General features: G+C 36.6%; 2 protein-coding genes and 2 long non-coding RNA genes across 5 annotated transcripts; 3 read left to right on the forward strand and 1 right to left on the reverse strand.

Moving 5' to 3' along the window:
• The first annotated feature begins 682 nt into the window (after window positions 1-682).
• Window positions 683-5,653, forward strand: LOC135799286 (uncharacterized). Of its 2 annotated transcripts, XM_065312311.1 has the most exons (5): window positions 683-1,014; window positions 1,544-1,750; window positions 1,833-2,238; window positions 2,293-4,941; window positions 5,005-5,653. In XM_065312311.1, the coding sequence occupies exons 1-5, from the start codon at window positions 799-801 to the stop codon at window positions 5,151-5,153; spliced, it is 3,627 nt and encodes a 1,208-aa protein (XP_065168383.1). In that variant the 5' UTR covers window positions 683-798; the 3' UTR covers window positions 5,154-5,653. The 2 variants fall into 2 exon arrangements, with proteins under 2 accessions (XP_065168383.1, XP_065168382.1); XM_065312310.1 differs by having other exon boundaries at window positions 1,833-4,941.
• Window positions 5,294-8,188, reverse strand: LOC135799288 (intraflagellar transport protein 70A-like). Its single transcript, XM_065312312.1, has 9 exons — window positions 8,030-8,188; window positions 7,706-7,978; window positions 7,382-7,643; window positions 7,164-7,328; window positions 6,845-7,113; window positions 6,382-6,789; window positions 6,146-6,321; window positions 5,867-6,075; window positions 5,294-5,811 (listed from the first exon to the last, which is right to left on the reverse strand). The coding sequence occupies exons 1-9, from the start codon at window positions 8,087-8,089 to the stop codon at window positions 5,678-5,680; spliced, it is 1,956 nt and encodes a 651-aa protein (XP_065168384.1). The 5' UTR covers window positions 8,090-8,188; the 3' UTR covers window positions 5,294-5,677.
• Window positions 8,189-9,152: 964 nt separating this feature from the next.
• LOC135799290 (uncharacterized) lies at window positions 9,153-14,510 on the forward strand. Its single transcript, XR_010549982.1, has 4 exons — window positions 9,153-9,194; window positions 10,383-10,420; window positions 11,512-11,550; window positions 14,288-14,510. It is a non-coding gene; the product is annotated as an uncharacterized lncRNA (long non-coding RNA).
• Window positions 14,511-14,757: 247 nt separating this feature from the next.
• On the forward strand, window positions 14,758-19,176 carry LOC135799291 (uncharacterized). The gene is made up of 2 exons (XR_010549983.1): window positions 14,758-16,556; window positions 16,672-19,176. It is a non-coding gene; the product is annotated as an uncharacterized lncRNA (long non-coding RNA).
• The last annotated feature ends 882 nt before the right edge of the window (window positions 19,177-20,058 follow it).

Genomic DNA, 20,058 nt, shown 5'->3' on the forward strand with positions numbered 1-20,058 from the left:
TTCGTTTATAAATAAATAAAATGTTAGCCATGTTAGCGGTTCGCACGATTCATGCGGCGGACTTTACACAGCAGCCACAGGCTTCGTGGTCATTAAAATTATGTCGTTTTTTACAAGCGATACACAAGTTACACAAGTTTTTATGGTTTGATGTATTCAAAATGCAAATGCACGGAACAAAAAATGAGATAACTTTAGTGTGGGTGTTACACTTTACCTTAATATTTTTTTGGAAACGAGTAGTAATAGTTTATTTCGGGTGATGTCAAAAAATGATTAATCTATGCTCAGAAATCTGAAATAAATGTGTCGCAAAAAGATCTCCACAATATTCGGAAATTAGTGAGAAATTGTGCCTACGTTTGCCATCAAGCGGTCAATTTACGCACTTTGACATTATGTCTTTCAAATAAGTAAAAGAAAGTTTTGAAAATGATGTATGCTACATTGTTTCAATTGATTTGTATATTTTTAACTATATAATTAACTTATCTATCAGTAAATGAACCGTAAAGTTGTAATAACTGTAAGTTATTTGTAATTTCTGATATTACAGTTTCACGCTGTATTTTGATGTTTAATAAATACTAGAACTACATAGATGGCGCCACCTGCCGACAATTCTCCTCCCGCACAAATGCCGTTTTGCGTCTCACTTGCCGCACGCAAGAACTTCACGTACAGAATGAATAAAGTAAACAGAAAGCGCCGAGATCGCTAAGCAGACGGTAGTGCGAAAGCCGTGTCGTCGTGTGTTGTCCAAGTTCCTGCATCCGCTGCATCGGTGATTTTCCAAGAATGGCGCTGCATTGGCAGCCCCTTATTTTGCTGCTGTTGCACCTGCACAGTGGCGTGCTCGTTAGCAGCTCACCAATCGAAAAGAATGCGCAAGAGGCGCAAGACCTGTATGCCAAATACCGCCCGCAAATCTGGAGTGTGATTGACGATTTGAACGCCGACCCGGAACGCCAGTACAACTACAATTTCAGCGACTTGCTTAATACGCAAAAAAAGGTAGCAATTCTAAATTTGTACGGCAGTGCATTACTTTGTATGCGTGTTTGCATCTTGCGGCCGATTCATCTTTAAGTCATGAAAACTTAAATATAAACACATACGTTCCACGAGTTTAGAGTAACGGACTAAACTCACGGAGTTTTTGTTAACTTTAAGGTGTTTTATTGTTATTTTAAACCGCAACTTGTTACTATAACAATTCTATGTTAATTTACGCATTTGAATAATTAATGAGGAACTCAATTAATTGTGGTTTAAATAGTTGCACTTAACTTATTTGACTTTCATACAATGTTTGTTCAAAATATTTGAAAAGTGCAAATGTTAATGGCAATGAAAACGCGTCAATGCTGTAAATGTTTTCACATACTTTGGTCCAGTTGATAACTTTTGCACTTTAATCATTTCTGCGTGCATGCAAACATGTTGTGTTTTTATCCAGCAGAGTATGTCATGTTAATCATTTTTCAATCATTCTATATACGTCGCGATTCTTAATCAGACTTGTGGTTGTTGTGGTTTTTAGACGGATGATGTCACTTTCATTGAAATCGAGGTTGTCGCCGAATGCTACGCGCAAAGCAAGTCTGGATGTTCCAATACTATTTTCACATGCAAGGCGTATGTCGAGTACTTTGCAAATACCAACAGTTTTGAAACGCTGCCAGGGCTTGATTGTCAAGAGAAGATTCAGGTGACAGAGGGTGAACCAGTTCTTGTTGAAACCACTACTGTAAGTTTAAATGATTTAAGTATTCTGATTGGAATAATATTTATTATCGGATTAATGATTTTGTTTGTTTATTTTTTGCTAGAAAGAACAAACAAGCAGCTCTCCACCAGTTTTAAAACCAGGATATTGTCCAGGTTGCACCGTAGATCTGGATACTAACGTGCCTGGAGTGGAGAATCTTATCACTACTGCTTTGCATCACTTGGAAGCTGAAAAAACGAAGAAACACGTTTCGGTTAGAGTTTTGCGATTGCAGCGTGAAATTGTTTCCGGTGTCAAATTTATTCTGCTGTTGGAAGTTGCACCAACTGTATGTGACGCGCATCTTATTGAAAATCCTCCAATCTGTGCGATTGATTCGGACGCTGCTCTTGAAGTCTGCCGCATCGAATTTATTCAGAAGCCCTGGATTAGTGATGATAAGCATATCATCGGTAATAACTGCACAAAGTCACAGGACTTTGCGGCCGTTAGCGTTAAGAAAAATCGTAATGATTTCGACAATGAAATTGATGTTAATAATGAATACAAGAAATCCGCAGAGATTCCGGAAGCAGTTCCAGAAAGTCCAAACTACGAGAAAATGGCCGAGACCGGTAATCTAGAGCCTGAATTGAGTCCGGCGCGTTTATTAGATTTAGATGCGCAGATTATACCTACAGATCCTACAGATGCCACCGAGCCATTGTTATCTGTTCGCCCGTTGGAAGTGGAGACTACCAAGTTCGGTATGGATAATTCACAATTGGCTGTTGAGGATGTACCGTCATTGCCAACCAGTACTGATAGTTTTGTTGCTTCCGAGACTGTAAAACCCTTTAAGGAATTGCCCAAGGATGAATCCAGTAGTGAATCGGAAGAGAGTACAGAATCAGTTGAAGATCGGCACAAAAGACAGACAACCACAGATGCTTCTTCATCATCTGAAGAAAGTGATGAGAAGAAAACTGAAGCGGCAGCTGGTGCTCAGCAAACTGTAGTTGGAACAACTGATCCTGTGCTCCAGAGACAGAAACGGTCAGACGAAAGTAGTAGCAGTAGCAGTTCGGACAGCGATGAGAAACACAAACGTAAACGTAAGAAGTACCAACAGTCGCCATGTGATGCAGGCGACGATGTTGTTGATTGCCCTTATAAGAAAAACAACGTTCAACCTATAGCGTGCAATGATTTTGATAATGATCCAACTAACGATTGTATTTATCAAAGCACCAAAACTGTTCCCGTAAAGAAAACAAGTCAACCGTGTAAGTACAGCAAAAAGAAGGGTTCGTCGAGTTCAAGTTCTTCCGATTCAACCGAAAATGACTGCAATAATAGGGACAAACGTAATGTGAATGAGTACAACGCCGAAAAAGAATTGGTTGACGAGTTGGCCAAGTTTGCTGGTGAAAGTCTTGATGATGACACTTGGAAACACGAAGTCCTCGAAGTCGTCCGCGTTAAAAAGCTGGAACTTGAAGGGGCTGTGTATCATATGGTGGTAAGATTCGCGGCAACAAAGTGTAACGAGATCGGCGAATGCTTCCCATTCGAAAATGACAAGTTGTGTAAGTTGGTAATTCACTATTCTAAAGATCACGCCAAGCTGTTGAAGTCGCGCTGCCATCAGATTGAACGCGATGTGGATAAAAATCGCACAAAACGCGCCGGTTTAGGGGCTCCTTCCGATGCGACTAAAGACCCAGAAATGGTAACCATAGCTAAACAAACTTTAGTCAAATTGGATTCAAAGTCTTCACACGACAATAAGTATAAAATAGTTAAAATTCACAGTGCTTCCAGACAAGTTGTGTCTGGTTTCCTATTTAAACTCAAAGTCGATATTATTGAGTCAGACTGTTTGAAAAATGACAACAAAGATTCTTCTCTGTGCGGAGAGAAGGAAGCCGCTGTTCCAAAGACGTGCGATATTGTCATTTGGGATCAGTCTTGGTTGCCACAGGGCACAGAAACTAATGTTACTTGTGACCAGGAACACCACACGTTTAGATCGCGTAGGTCTATTGAGTCTCATCGCACGAAACGACAGGTTCCAGGAGCACCAATTGATTCTACGAATGATCCGGATATGTTAAAACTTGCTAAGGAAACTTTAGTTCAGCTTGATTCAAAATCCTCGCAAGATAATAAATATAAAATTGTTAAGATTCACGAAGCTTCCAAGCAAGTAGTTGCTGGTGTATTGTATAAGCTGAAGGTTGACATAGTTGAATCGAATTGTCCGAAACATGCGAATAAGGATTCGGAGCTCTGTGAAGCGAAGAAAGAGGCTACTGTTAAGACCTGTCATATTAAGATTTGGGATCAGCCTTGGTTGCCACATGGCAAAGAAACCAATGTGACATGTGATGAAGAACATCACACTTTCAGATCTAAAAGATCTGCTTCCTTTGACAGTGGTTTATCAATACCTGAACAGTTCCTTGATTTTCAGAAGAAATACGACAAGAAATACGCGACTCTTAAAGAGATAAATTATAGATTTTCTATTTTCATGGAGAATATGAAGAAAGCTGAAGAGTTGCAGAAACATGAACAAGGCAGCGCTATTTATGGTGCTTCTAGATTTGCTGATTTACACCCAGCAGAATTCAGACAGTATTTAGGCTATAGGCCAGAATTACGCGACGAAAATGCCATTCCTTACGGACCGGCAAAGATTCCAGAGATTGACTTACCCACTGAATTTGATTGGAGGACGAAAGGTGCTGTAACACATGTGAAAGATCAAGGCCAATGCGGCAGTTGTTGGGCTTTCAGTGTTACCGGTAATGTTGAGGGGCAATATGCGATCAAACATGACAAATTGTTGGAGTTTTCCGAGCAGGAACTGGTTGATTGCGATAAAATGGACGAGGGATGTAATGGTGGTTTAATGGATAATGCGTATAGAGCTATTGAGGAGTTGGGAGGTTTAGAATTGGAAAGTGATTATCCATACGATGCAGAAGATGAAAAATGTGTTTTTAAGCCCTCATTGACTCGCGTAAAATTATCTGGCGCGGTAAATGTTAGCCAGAACGAAGATGATATGGCTAAATTTTTAGTGAAAAATGGTCCGATTTCGATAGGAATCAATGCGAACGCTATGCAACTGTACATGGGTGGCGTTTCACATCCACCTAAATTTTTGTGTGATCCTGACTCCATGGATCATGGAGTGCTTATTGTTGGATACGGAGTACACAGTAAGTATTATTTATATTTAAAAAACGTTTAATATTCTAATATTTCTTAATGCAACTTCTCAGAGTACAAATTGTTCAACAAAACGCTTCCTTATTGGATAGTTAAGAACTCGTGGGGACCAAGGTGGGGCGAACAAGGATATTACCGAGTTTACAGAGGCGATGGCACCTGTGGCGTGAACAAAATGGCATCCAGTGCTATAGTTGAATAATTAGCGTTTTATATTGCTACTACCCGCTTTAGATCCTCATTCAGGGACTAGTAACCAATGATATCTTAACGATTTAACATAATTACATACACTTATACCAGTAAACAACCAAATGAAGCAGACCAGACAGTCAATTGAAATAGTTTTAAACTTGCTTTTTTTATTGAACAAATTGAATTATAGTGATACACTTACTTAACTCTAGGACAAAAAGAAGAAGAGAACGGTGATACATTTTTTATCAATTTTGAACAATGCATGCTGAGTGCCACAGTTGAATATTTCATATTAGACACAGTGCAATACTATGAACGAATACGTTTCTTCACCTACAGTCGAACAAGCCTTTTCTCTATTTACTGAAGTAGTACATGCAGTTTACATCATTACCTGTAATAATAATACTCATTTTTATGGAATGTTATGTTACTATGAAATTGTAACATGAGACTTGTAGTTGTTTTCGTTTGTTACATTAATATAGAACTTATAAAAAGAAACTCACATGTAATTGTGCTATTTGTTTAATAGGTTTGCAATTTAAGAAGAAGAGCTTTCATTGCACGCGCTTCGAAGGTAACCGTTTGCTGTCCGTTCGGTGTGTCATCTTCTTCAGTAAACGGTGATACAGCCACTGTTTTAACTCCTTTTCCATACACTGGGTTAAAACGAAATATGTTAACTAATGAATACAAATGCAGCAATTGACTTACTTTCGCAACTCTCCAGGAAACTAATACACTCTTGAATAACTTCATCCCGCAAAACAATCATATGTTTTGATAAATTCTCAATCATGCTGAGAAAACAACGTTTAGTGTAGAACCATGTGTCCGTGCCCAATTTCTTGTTATACGGCTCCAAAGACTTCATAATTCGCGAGATTCCAAATTCATAATTGCCTTTAGAACAATACAAAGTGCTGGAAAACCGAGAACGTAAATTATATATCAATAAATTTAGCATTTCTTCAAATTTGTCGCAGAACTTACCCAATTACCAAATTAACAATGCACAGATGAAAATATTTCTTGTCTGGCTCTTCATAGGCCAACTGATCCTCTTCTTTTTCGATTTTTCGCATCAATTCCTCAGCTTCTTCATTTTGTGATGTCATTATGTAGGAGACACATAAATTTGCTAATACAATTGCGCTGACGTTCAGAATCTAAAAAGAACAGCAGAACATTAATTATAAACTTTATAATTAAATTAAACTTAAACTTACATCATTGTAGTGTTTCTTTACAATTGGCTCGTAGAAACCGGTAGCTTCTTTGAACTTGTTCTCCTGCATGAATAGCACGTGTGCTACGTTAAGTCTCCACGTGTCATTGTCATTGCAAAATTCCACGCTTTTGCGGAAAATTTTCTCCACTTGTGGATAGTTTTCCATCTCCCAGTATATTTTTGCTTGGGCCATCAGCACTGGGATATAACGATCCAAACATTCTTCGTAGTCCATGACGGTTTTCTTTACCATTTCGGTATCGTTGTTGTTGCGGTGTTCTTGAACCTGCTTGGTAAGTTTTCTTAGCACTTCTGTGTGACGATTTGCTAGATCATCCAACTTTTGATACGCTTCCGAAGGAGATGTTTGTTGAGTTATGATTGCATCCAGAAAATCATAAAGGTACTACAGTATAATAAGTTTAGTATGCTTTGTAGTAAATATTAAATTTGAAACTCACTGGAGTTAAATATTTATAAGTTAAGTGTGCATTCTCAGCAAGTATATCTGCAGCTAAATCATAACATTCATGCTGACAATACAGCAACAACAAATTTGAGAATGTCTCCGGAGGAAACGGATTCTGCTGCAATAAAAACTGTAACTTTTCAAAACCTTCAGCGGGGTTCTGATCGATATTCATTAGAGCTTGATTGTGAAGAGTCACCGCGTCCAATTCATATTCAGCACGAGGTGGCATATCAGTTAAAGCTTCTCTGGCAGCATCCACTGAAAATATTCGAAATTAATAACAAAATAATTTATAAAAATCAACGCACAATTCTTCATTTGATATTCAATAGCTGCCTTCAAATTAAATGCTTCAGTCAGAGCTGTTTCATGTAAGGTAAGAGTGTTTCCAACTGATCGCACCTCGATACCTTCAGTTTGCATTCCGACACTTAATTCAGGATGATCCCTAATTCCCCGCTCAATGATATCAGCTAAAATAAATTGTTACAGAAGGTGCTTGTATATTAATTTGCAAACAATTTACCACAATTTCTAAGTGCAGGACCGTATTCTTTAAGTCTATAATGGCACAAGGCAACATTGTAACTCAAAAACGGTTTAAAACCAATATTCTGTAATGAAGTCATAAACTTGCTCAAAGCCTCCTCGTAGTGACCATCTTTATACAACAAACACCCTAAATTCACTTCTGTATCAGGATCTTCGGTACTACAAGAATCAACCAAATGTTTTGCAACTGTCAAATCTTCTTGTCCATATTTAATGGCAGCTTGTAACTTTGTCACCTACAATTTCGAATTTATTTTCACTAATGCTTAACTGAAAATTACAGTAGACTACGTCTTACCCTTGGAGCATATTCTTCATCAATGATAGTTTCTGAAACTTTATAAGCTTCATCATACAAACAAGCTTGATACAAAGATTGCGCGTAATAAATCTTATAATCATTATTATCCATAAAAAGCTGTGTCAACTGTTCGTAGTAAGTTGCGGCATTGCTAAAATCCTGAACATGAAAATAGCAATATGCCAGCAGGGATAATCCAGCTTGACAAGTATTCGATTCCGGAATGCCATGTAGAATTTTGATGGCTTCTGCATGTTGCCCTTCCTTAATCTGAAAAGTAATTTAATTAATACAAAGACACACTTTTTAATTAGTGGGTACCATGGTATAAATTGTTTTGGTAAAATCGCCATCGTTTATTACAATATTAGCAGAAAACATGATTATAAAGAAGAATCTATTTCGATTTCTGTCAGCCACAACCAGGACACTGATGTGTACATTTCAGAATGATTGTTACTATGGCAACGAAATACATACAAACTGATGTATTACGTCCATTTATACATAAATGGAAGTACAAGTTGATACATCTTTCTTGAAACTCTTCAAACTAATTCAAATTCATTTCAAAGTTTACAAATTTTCACATTCAAAGACGCGTGCCATCGACGCGCAGCCGGCTTTGCGCATCTATTGCAATTCGCGCACAAGGTCGTCTGCCATCGACACACCGGCATTGCGCATCTATTGTTTTTACCTGCGGGGTTCATACAACAGGCGTAGTGTTTTATTGTGAATTGTCGCATCGTAAATTCTATTCAGAGATGGCACTAGCATGAACTAAATATCATAAAATAGAATTGTATTAGTTTTGAAGACAGTTCTATTATCAACGTTTGTGTATAAACAACTTTCTTATCGCATTCGCCGTGCGAGATGCTACGCGTAAGATTCTCGTCGCGCTGTCGCATGCAGCACATTTTAGTTTAGTTCTTATCACGGGTACCGTGTCTATTGCAATTCATGCACATGGTCGCGTGCCATCGACGCGCCGCCGGCTTTGCGCATCCATTGCTTTTACCTGCCGGGTTTATGCAGCAGGTACAGAGTCTTATTGTGAACTGTTTATTGATGGATTGCAGCCAGTTTCGTGCCCGTCTCTGCCGTGTCCGGATGTATATTGTGCAACGCGTTTGTTTTTATCATATTTCTATTTTCAAAGTTTACCTTATATTCGGTCATCAATCGACGTAGTCGTAATATGCATCTGCAGTGTTTTCTTAATAAGTAATTGTGTTAAATCAAATATTTCGTTTATTGTGGGATGTGGTCCGTCGCTAGATCAATCGAAAACCTATTCGGGCTTGAGTAAGTTACTTTTATCTGACCCTTGCGATTCTCAGCACTGAAAGTTTGTTTTCTCCCATATGTATATATAATATAATATTATCATATTGTATGAAATGTTTTTGTTCTAACTTATGTTTTCTTTTATTTACAGTAAAACTTGCCGTTCCCTTGGAATCCGATGAGCGCTGCATTGGTATATTTATATATATATATTTATACTTAAGTTATATTATATTATTGTTTTATCACATTTCACCTGCGTGTTGCAATAGCCCGCTAATTAGGGGGACCGTATATAGTTCACGTAATGGTAATATGAAAAACGGATCATATTGCGGAAAACCTTTGTGAAATGTTCAATTTTTTATCGGATTCTGATAGCGCATGAGGAGTTTTATTAATTTTAATAATTAAGACTTTACGATTCGTTCCTCATTAACAATTGAAAAATTGTAATTTTTAGCAGTTTCAGTCGCCGTTTTATACTTTTTACCTCATTAAATTAAATATTTTTATTTATTTAATTAGTTCCATCTGATAGAGAATTCTCCAATCTTTAGAAGATATTCGTTGTCGAAAATCATCGATAAAACTATAAATTAATAATATAATAATAATTACAATAATATTATAATTAGATTAATTTTTTTGAATAAGTATATCCTATTGATTTCTATATTTGAAGTTTCGAGTTATGTGTAAAATTGCTATTTGTTTAGATAGGGTGGTGCATGCGCCCTCTCGTGTACGTGTGATACACGGACACTGCCACTTACGTGCGTGACCACTCACTGATACATAGGCAATCGCTCACTGCCTCATATGCATGCCACACTTTTTGAAACGTTTTGTATTTTCTGGAGGTACAATAAAGTATTCTCAGGTAGCGCCACGATGCATGTTTTAACTAAAAATATTCCTGCGAGTGAGAGTCGACGTGCACAGTGCCGGCACGCAGCTCTTACTTCGTGCGGCAGATAAGAATACTCCGCCGAGTATTCGTGTTTCTCGTTGTAAATTCAGTATATCGCGTTATATTTTATTGAACTTAGTGTTAATTGGACATTCGGTAAATATTTATCGCGTATGTAATCTTCGGAATTCAATATTTTGTGTGTTTATTACATTTTCGCGTGGATTTCTGATCGGTTGCCGTCGGACGCCGGCCGGCTGACTTTGTGTGTAATTATAAATAATATTTTGGACTTCTGCGAATCATTTTTGACTTCTGCACAACTCGTTGACTCAGTGTGTTACCTGGTACGAATACTAATTTGAATAATAATGGAGAACAAAACGAAATTTATGTTAAACTTTGGGTTCCGTCGGAACTCATGGTCCGAAATTGTGTAACTAATGTTTTGTTTCTTCTTTATTTCAGTATCTACTCATATTTGATTTGCCGTGTTCGATACACTGGTAAGTAAAATTTTTATCATTCATAGTATCTGATTTCCTGATTTCTTGCAATTAGAAAATTGATATCTTTTGCGGAATTCTTTACTTCAATAAATGCTTGAATAAAACTCAAATCATAAATCATTATTTCATTATTTAAATTTTAGTTCACTAGCATGAACTAAAAATCATAAAATCGAATTGTATTCGTTTTGAATCATATCAGCGTTTGTGTATAAACCACTTTCTTATCGCATTCGCCGTGCGAGATGCTACGCGTCAGATTCTTCGCGCTATCGCGCTGTCGCATGCAGCACATTTTAGTTTAGTTCTTATCACAGGTACCGTCTCTATTGCAATTCGTGCGCAAGGTCGCGTGGCATCAACGCGCCGCCGGCTTTGCGCATCTATTGCAATTCGCGTACAAGGTCGCGTGGCATTGACGCACTGGCTTTGCGCATCTATTGCTTTTACCTGCCGGGTTTATGCAGCTGCAGTACCGGCGTTAGGACATGGCGCGGTTGGGCGACAGCCCAGGGTCGCTGGACTTTAACGGGCGTCGACTCGCACTTGGCCGGTTTTTTCGTATGGGTTTGAATTGCAGTTAGGGGGCGCCGTAGAAATCTCGCCCAGGGCGCTGGTACTGCTCTTGTGAACTGTCGCCATCCTTGCGTGCGCAGTTTTGGCATGCTCTATTGATGGATTGCAACTAGTCTCGTGCCGGTCTCTGGCGTATCCATTCGTATATCGCGCAACGCGTTTCGTTTTATCAGACTTCAATTTTCAAAGTTTACATTATATTCGGTCATCAATCGACTTAGTCGTAATATACATCTGCAGTGTTTTTTTAATACTTGTAAGTAATTGTGCGTTTAACGTGCAAAAATATTTTTTGTTGCTTGCTTTTGATGTTTATATTTCAAATCAAATATTTCGGTTATTGTAGGACGTGGTCGGTCGCTAGATTAATCTATTCGTGCTTCAGTAAGTTACTTTTATCTGACCATTGCGATACTCCGCACAGAAAGTTGGTTTTCTCCCATGTGGGAATATAGTATTATCATATTGTATGAAATGTTTTTGTTTTAACTTATGTTTTCTTTTAATTACAGTACTTGCCGTACCCTTGCAATCCGATGAGCGCTGCATAAGTAAGTTTATAATTAAGTTATATTATTCGGTTAAATGTTTTATCACATTTTATCTGCGTGTTGCAATAGCCCGCAATATAGCCCGCGTATATATTTAATGGTAATATGGAAAACGGATCATATTGCGGAAAACCTTTGTGAAATGTCCAAACTTTTTATAGGATTCTGATAGCGCAAGAAGGGTTTTGTTAATTTTTTTTGGTAATTTAGTTGAGTCTCATTCGGTATACCGTAGCAGGGTGGCGATAGAAGTGACTCGTGTTCAGAGCACCGTAAGGGGTGGCGATAGAAGTGACTCACATTCAGGGCACCGTACGAGGGCAGCGGTAGGAGCGACTCGCAAACTAACGGTAAAAGTGAATCGTGTTCGGGCACCTTACCAGCATGGTTGTATATAGCTGATTCGCCCATTTTTTCTTTTGAATTAAAATTTTATCTCTTAGATTTCCAATTTAATTACCGTATTTGAAATAATATATTATTTAAAATGATTTTAAATTCTTGCTTAATAGAAAATTTCCAATCTTTCATAATCTATAATTCGCTGATATCTATCTCTTTTTCTTCGAGTTTGGAAGATACTCAATATCAAAAATCGTCAATAAAAATTATCAAGCATTAAGACGCTGCGACCAGAACCTAAATATCTCTTTTAGTTTACGAGATATTCGCGTTGAATAAAATGGGCAAAAATTGATAAATGTCACTTTTTAGCACTTTTAGTCACGTTTTTCGACCTCTTACTGTAGGAAATATAATTATTTTATATTTTTATCTGATAGAGAATTTTCCAATTTTTCATAATCAACCATTCGTTGGTAGCTATCTCTTTTAGTTTAAGAGATATTAATTTTTAAAAATCGTCGAAAAAATGTATCAAGCACCCCCCCTTGGCAATTTTTTCTTAAGACTTAAAATTTCATCTCTCAGATTTCCCTTTTAACTATCCTATCTGATAGAGATTGGTCCGTAGATTAAGACGCTGTGAACAGATCTTAAATATCTCTTTTAGTTTACGAGATATTCGCGATTGAATAAAATGGGCAAAAATTGATAAATGTCACTTTTTAGCACTTTTAGTCGCGTTTTTCGACCCCTTACTGTAGGAAATATAATTATTTTATATTTTTATCTGATAGAGAATTTTCCAATTTTTCATAATCAACCATTCGTTGGTAGCTATCTCTTTTAGTTTAAGAGATATTAATTTTTAAAAATCGTCGAAAAAAAGTATCAAGCACCCCCCCTTGGCAATTTTTTCTTAAGACTTAAAATTTCATCTCTCAGATTTCCCTTTTAACTATCCTATCTGATAGAGATTGGTCCGTAGATTAAGACGCTGCGAACAGATCTTAAATATCTCTTTTAGTTTACGAGATATTCGCGATTGAATAAAATGGGCAAAAATTGATAAATGTCACTTTTTAGCACTTTTAGTCGCGTTTTTCGACCTCTTAGTGTAGGAAATATAATTATTTTATATTTTTATCTGATAGAGAATTTTCCAATCTTTCATAATCAACCATTCGTTGGTAGCTATCTCTTTTAGTTTAAAAGATATTAATTTTTAAAAATCGTCGAAAAAAAGTATCAAGCACCCCCTTGGCAATTTTTTCTTAAGACTTAAAATTTTATCTCTCAGATTTCGGTTTTAACTATCCTATCTGATAGAGATTGGTCCGTAGATTAAGACGCTGCGAACAGATCTTAAATATCTCTTTTAGTTTACGAGATATTCGCGAATTAAGAATTAAAATTTCATCTCTTAAATTCTTGAACTTTTAATTTTCTTGTTGTATCACGCTGTATATTTGTTTTTCTTAAATTGTTATCAAAAACTGCCCAGATTTATTGTGTCCTCGTGCTTATATTCTTGAACTTTAACTATTTATATGAATTTTCGAAACACGCGGTGGAAATTTGGCGGTATCTCGCGAACCATTCGTGCGATTTTAATGATTTTTTCAAATTGGCATTGCGCGAAAGGCATTTTATACGATGCGATATTGCCGGCCCCCGAAAATCTTGTTAGAAGTGCCTTAAAATTGCTCTGAAACTTTTACTTTTTTTAATGAAATTTTGAAACACGCGGTGAAAATTTGCTTGTATCTCGGAATCCGTTGGTGCAATAGTTTGTATCCTTTTTGTAAAATTGCGTCGAAGTTGCGACTGATGTGAAACATTATATTATATTGTATTTTAGTGGACATCAGAAATGTTTCGATTTCAATTCTACGCGCTTATCAGGGTTTGCGTATAAACAACTTTTTGTATCGCGATATACGCGCGCAATTATGCGTTTACGCTACAAACGTTCGACCATTTCAGTCTGTTCTTACCTGCACGCGGCTCGGCATCTTCCTTTTATTCATTTCTATTACATTAACTACATTATTATTTAATAATTAAAAATCGGCATAAGTATCGGCATTTAATAACAATAGACGTGTATAGTGGTTTGCGAAAGATGAGTTCACGGTTAAATGATAATAAAACTTATGCTTCATCCGTGCGTTAGTGGTCCGTCGGCTATTGGATTATTTTGATGCTGAGAATTGAAATTAGAAATTTGTATCCTATAGATAGTTTTAAGTAAGTGTAATTAACGTCTCTCTTTGGCAGGATGTCGCAAGAATATTGTCGGTTAATATAGTGCATGTTCATTATGCGACGGAACGAATTTAAATAAGTGAGCATCATAATGCGAATTCTCACACACGTGCTTTTTTTGTTTCAGTACTTTCTTTGATTATCCGATACACTGGTAAGTTTGTAAACTTTATTAAAACATAATTTATTACATTTTAATCTTAAATCACATTTAACGTGAGTATTGTAATAATTCAAAATTAACGCTTGCCGTCGGATCTTTTGGTAAATTTTCTTTTTGTAACACCCTGTATATTTGTTTCCGTTTTCAATCAAATAGAAAATGAGCTATTTCCTAATCCCGATAGTACTTCGGGAAGTGCTACTTGCTTGCATGTGCGCGTTTATGCAGGTCGGGAGTCCCGTTTCAATATGGCGGCGTGTATTTTGTGTCCCGTAGAACGCGTATTACAATAAATTCGGAATAATTTTCCCAGATGCAGAATTTAATTCTGTATTTCCTTGTATTAAAATTTATTGCGGGAAAATTCCGTAATGCGAGCTATATTGAAAGTTGTGTGTGTGCGCCGTAGTACTCGTTGCGCTAGGAATTGTAGTGTTTTTAGAATAATACGTGAATGCGATATCACAATAAGTTCGGAATAATTTTCCCAGATGCAGAATTTAATTCTGTTTCTCTCTGTTCTGAAATTTATTGCAAGAAAATTCCGTAACGCGAGTTATATTGAAAGTTGTATGTGTGCGCCGTAGTACTCGTTGCGCTAGGAATTGTAGTTTTTTTAGTATAACACGCGAACGCGGTGTCACAATAAGTTCGGAATAATTATCCCAGATGCAGAATTTATTTCTGTTTCCCCCTGTTCTGAATTTTATTGTAAGAAAATTCCGTAACGCGAGTTATGTTGAAAGTTGTGTGTGTGCGCCGTAATACTCGTTGAGCTAGGAATCAAGGCACCGTATGAAGGTAGCGGTAGAAGTGACTTGTGTTCAGGGCACCGTATGCCGTAATGCGAGTTATATTGAAAGATGTGTGTGTGCGCTGTAGTACCCAAATCGCTAGGAATTGTAGTTTTTTTAGTATAACACACGAACGCGATGTCACAATAGGTTTGGAATAATTTTCCCAGATGCAAAATTTATTTCTGTATTTCCTTTTATTAAAAGTTATTGCGGGAAAATTCCGTAACACGAGCTATATTGAAAGTTGTGTGTGTGCGTCGTAATACTCGCTGCGCTAGGAATCAGGGCACCGTATGAGGGTAGCGGTAGAAGTGACTCGTGTTCAGGGCACCGTATTCCGTAATGCGAGTTATATTGAAAGATGTGTGTGTGCGCTGTAGTACTCGATGCGCTAGAAATTGTAGTTTTTTTTAGTATAACACAACGCGATGTTGTGTGTGTGTGCCGTAGTACTCGTAGCGCTAGGAATTGTAGTTTTTTTAGAATAAAACGCGGACGCGGTATCACAATAAGTTCGGAATAATTTTTCCAGATACAGAATTTAATTCTGTATTTTCCTGTATTGAAATTTATTGCGAGAAAATTCCGTAACGCGAGCTATATTGAAAGTTGTGTGTGTGCGCCGTAGTACTCGTTGCGCTAGGAATTGTAGTGTTTTTAGAATAATACGTGAATGCGATATCACAATAAGTTCGGAATAATTTTCCCAGATGCAGAATTTAATTCTGTTTCTCTCTGTTCTGAAATTTATTGCAAGAAAATTCCGTAACGCGAGTTATATTGAAAGTTGTATGTGTGCGCCGTAGTACTCGTTGCGCTAGGAATTGTAGTTTTTTTAGTATAACACGCGAACGCGATGTCCCAATAAGTTCGAAATAATTTTCCCAGATGCAGAATTTAATTCTGTATCTCCCTGTATTGAAACTTATTGCGAGAAAATTCCGTAACGCGGGTTATATTGATAGTTGTGTGTATACACACTTGTACTCGTTGCGCAGTACCGGCGTTAGGGCATGGCGCAGTTGGGCGACCGCCTAGGGGCGCCGACTTGCACTTGGTCAGTTTTTATGTATGGGTTTGAATTGCAGTTAGGGGGCGCCGTAGAAATCTCACCCAGGGCGCTGGTAGTGCTAAAACCTGCACTGCATAAAATATAATACATAAACCATAAATATATGAGCCGTTTATTTTGAAAGTGACCTAACTCCGTTTTTCAATTTTTTTACCGGTTACCATGGTTACATGTACAACTTCATGTTATTTATCAGTGACACACGTCAGATTGCTTATATTCAGAGAAAATACGGTATATTTTTTACACATAAGTTTTCCGAATTAATGGAATAACTGAGACGTGTAGTTTGAAAGTGGCCTAACTCCATTTATAGTTACATCAAGATATTTACTATTGATAATGTCGGAAAGCAGCGATGACGGTAATTTCAATTAATTAGTATTTACAAGTTTACCTCATTTTTGGGACAACTGCGTTAGATAATTAACCTGTACGTTTAATTAATATAAAACTTAAAATTTAATATTAAATTATAGAAATTATTGCACCCATGAGGACAAACAGAAGAAGACCACTTAGTTCAGATAGTGAAGAAGAAATAGTAATTAATAATTTAAAAAAAAAGCGTATAAGAAAAAGAGTTATAGAACAATATTCCTCGTCAGAGGATGAAGATTCAAATAACAATGGAGAAAAGATTGATGCACCATATATCCAAAAACTGCGAAAGATTAAACGGAATTCAGGAAAAAGATATTGCACTCAAACAGGAAGTATTGTTCATGAAAAAAAAAATTCGTAAACAAAGATTGTGGTTGTCGTAATGCGTGCACAAAAAATTTTAATGAAGAAGAAAGAAACAATATTTTTGAGAAGTTTTGGGGTTTGGCAGATTTTAACAAACAAAATGTATTACTTCACGAAGCTGTCTGTGAAACGAAGACGTTTTTTTTTCAATTTGAAACATCTTAAATTATGTTGAATGGATTTGGGCATCTTCAAATTTTATAATGACTCTGGCTGTTAATTTTGAAAGTGGCCCAACTCCATTCTTGATAAGGAAACGCACGTTATTTACTTAACAATTGCCACTATTTTAACTGGAACTTTAAATTTAACATCCTTAGATACGCTTAAGTAGTATGACTCCTTAGTATCTTATACGTATATTTTTAAATTCATTGAAACGCAAAACTTTCAATATCTCGATTTGACGATAAATGGAGTTAGGCCACTTTCAAAATAAGCGGCTCATATAAAGTTTCATATTTGTTTTTATGAAATTAATATAATAACTTATATAATTATTTATTTCAATTTTACGATGCGTAGTGTTATAAATGTATCACTAAGGTATACAGTAAACTTTTACGAAGACTCAATCTTATTATATCCCAGAGCCAATAAATTCTTTTCGTATGCCGTGAAATATTGAAAGTAAAAGTCAATTTCTTATATGTGTATTTCAACATTGTGAATTTTTAGTTTCGTCTTCTCAACTACGTGTTTATCAGTACGTTTGGGTATAAACAACTTTTTTTGTTTGACCGACCCGGCTACGCGCAGCGCACACGGCAGTTGTTTCACCGCGTGGTCCGCGAGCGTGTCTCTCTAATCGCCACGCGTTTTGAGGTTTTAATTGGATTAATCGTCGTGTATTCTTTCGTCCATCGGCAAAATAATCGCAATGAGCATGTGTACCTGTTTTGTTTAATGATTTATCGTGGTTAGAGTCTTCTTAAGTGAGAAATAAGTGACCGTTAATGCCTGCGGGAGTTTTCAGTTGATAGACTATATTACAGGATAGAAAATCTTCTCATCAATGCACAGGTAGGCGGATAATTAAAATTTTTTGCGGAAAATTAAGGCGGTTTAACTTAAATTGAGTATTCAATTTGAGGGATATTAATATTGTAGATTACAAACACATGGTGGCATTTTTATCAGAATTCTTCTTAGTCGCGTTTCTGAAAATAACATGCTTGATTTAATTATAACAAGCACGGTTTTTAAAATTATCTGACGATTATTAAAATGACAATATTCATGTGGTCGACCACGCTTACTTTGCCGTCGGTCGTCGGTTCGGTCATGTTTTCGATGATCACGTAAACATTTTTTATCGAATGGCATCATGAAATGAATAATTTTTTGTGGAAGTAAAATCTTGAACGGTGAATAGTTTTTCGTTTTCGCAGCCTCAGTATATCTTAATATTTACAAAGAAATAGTTATTTTTATCGTCTTTAACCACTGTGTTGCTACGCACCGTCGCTTGCCGTCGGTTGATTTACGTGTAGATGTTTTCCGCCGGATATTCCATTAATTTATGATGATGCTACACCCGTCGGTTACCTTATACAGTTGATGCTATCATCAATTGATAATTATATATTCACAATATATTAAAATGTAAGTGTTTTATTTTTGGGCTAAAATCTCTGATTTTATATTAAAATATTGTTATTAATCTGTAAATTTCCCTCTTCATATTGTGAATATTAACTCCCTTTGCAGTTTCTAAAATTTTCTTTTTGTAACACCCTGTATATTAGTTTTCCGAACAGCACGTAGAAAATTACCTTTAGTTGTGAGTTTTGAGTGTTTTCTGTTTTGAACATGAAATTTTCTTTCTAAAACACTCTGTTCATATGTTTTCCTTTGTGTCCGTGAAAATTTTACTTTAGCTGTTGTTTTTAGGATTTTCCCATTTGCACTTTAAATTTTTTTTCTGGAACACCCTGTATATTAGTTTCCCTGATCGTCGAGTGAAAACGAGCGGCGTTTGTAGTATTGAGTTTTTTGTTTGCACTTTAAATTTACCTTTTGTAACACCCTGTATATTTGTTTCCATTTTCAATCACCTAGAAAATTGGCTATTTACTAATTTCATTATTTCGGTAGGACATTATGAAGTAGTATTTGTTGGCATGTGCGCGACTATGCAGGTCGTAAGTCTTGTTTCAATATGGCGACCTGTATTTTGTTGACTTGTAAAATCTAAACTTGTATTTTATTGTTAATAAATAAATAGTAAGATATATCGACTTCTTTGATTTGTGTGTACCCCTTCTATCATTTCAGGAGCAGGTCTCTAAGAGAGTTCCCTCTCTCAGGGGATGATCCCCAGTATAAAAATTGTTAAGGTATCCTGTATGATTTGTGTACTCCTTCTCTCATTTCAGCTACAGGTCAGAACTTGTAAGAATATTTTTAAGTGTCACCTCACTTGAGGCGACTTAAAACTTAGAAATATTTCAACAAGACCTTATAAGGATTGTCCTTATAAGGAGTTCCCTCTCTCTGGGGGTGATCCCCCACCATAAAAATTGTTGATATGCCTGATAATTTCGGGGATGAAGCGCAGAGACATCGTAGCTGTAGGATGGGCCGGGAGCAATGGACGCATCGAAGCAGAGGGCGAATAGACTGTCTTATAACGACACGTGCCAAAAAATTTAAAAATCTGATCCTCCCCTGTTCTTTTTCTTCTATCTTCTCCTCTTCTCTACTCTACTCTATCTCTGTTCTCTTCCTTCTATCTTCTCCTATTCTTTACTACTCCTCCTTCTTCTATTTCTCTGTTCTCGTTTCACCACTTACTTTCTTACTTCTCGTATTGCCTTCACTTGTATTTCAATTTCTCTCATATTTCGTTGCAATTTATATATACAACCCAAATTGCACCTGATATTTTTATATTTGAGAAAAATGCCTTCCATACCTGAGATTCGATCCGTGTCTGCTAGCATGCCAGCAGGTGCACGTACCCACTCGACCACCGAGTGTTTTTATCATTTGTATTTGATTCTTCTATTTATGTTCCTAATTTATTCAACTTTTTAAAAACAACAACACATGCCTTAGCTATGTTGCACTTACTTAAGCTTCATATGAAATATGATTTAAGACGCATATCCTGA

The sequence above is a fragment of the Atheta coriaria genome, unplaced genomic scaffold (assembly GCF_025399875.1).
Source record: "Atheta coriaria isolate IRGN ID8LTWV9N9 unplaced genomic scaffold, Caltech_Dcor_3.1 hic_scaffold_9_pilon, whole genome shotgun sequence".
Taxonomy (NCBI): Eukaryota; Metazoa; Arthropoda; class Insecta; order Coleoptera; family Staphylinidae; genus Dalotia; species Dalotia coriaria.

Excerpts from the sequence above, each read along its gene's own strand:
- LOC135799286 (XM_065312310.1), top strand. The coding sequence starts at position 799 with ATGGCGCTGCATTGGCAGCCCCTTATTTTGCTGCTGTTGCACCTGCAC. Across the intron at positions 1,015-1,543 it reads TGCTTAATACGCAAAAAAAG|ACGGATGATGTCACTTTCAT; the intron begins GTAGCAATTCTA and ends TGTGGTTTTTAG. Across the intron at positions 1,751-1,832 it reads TTCTTGTTGAAACCACTACT|AAAGAACAAACAAGCAGCTC; the intron begins GTAAGTTTAAAT and ends ATTTTTTGCTAG.
- LOC135799288 (XM_065312312.1), bottom strand. The coding sequence starts at position 8,089 with ATGTTTTCTGCTAATATTGTAATAAACGATGGCGATTTTACCAAAACA. Across the intron at positions 7,979-8,029 it reads CCAAAACAATTTATACCATG|ATTAAGGAAGGGCAACATGC; the intron begins GTACCCACTAAT and ends ATTACTTTTCAG. Across the intron at positions 6,322-6,381 it reads TAAAGAAACACTACAATGAT|ATTCTGAACGTCAGCGCAAT; the intron begins GTAAGTTTAAGT and ends TGTTCTTTTTAG.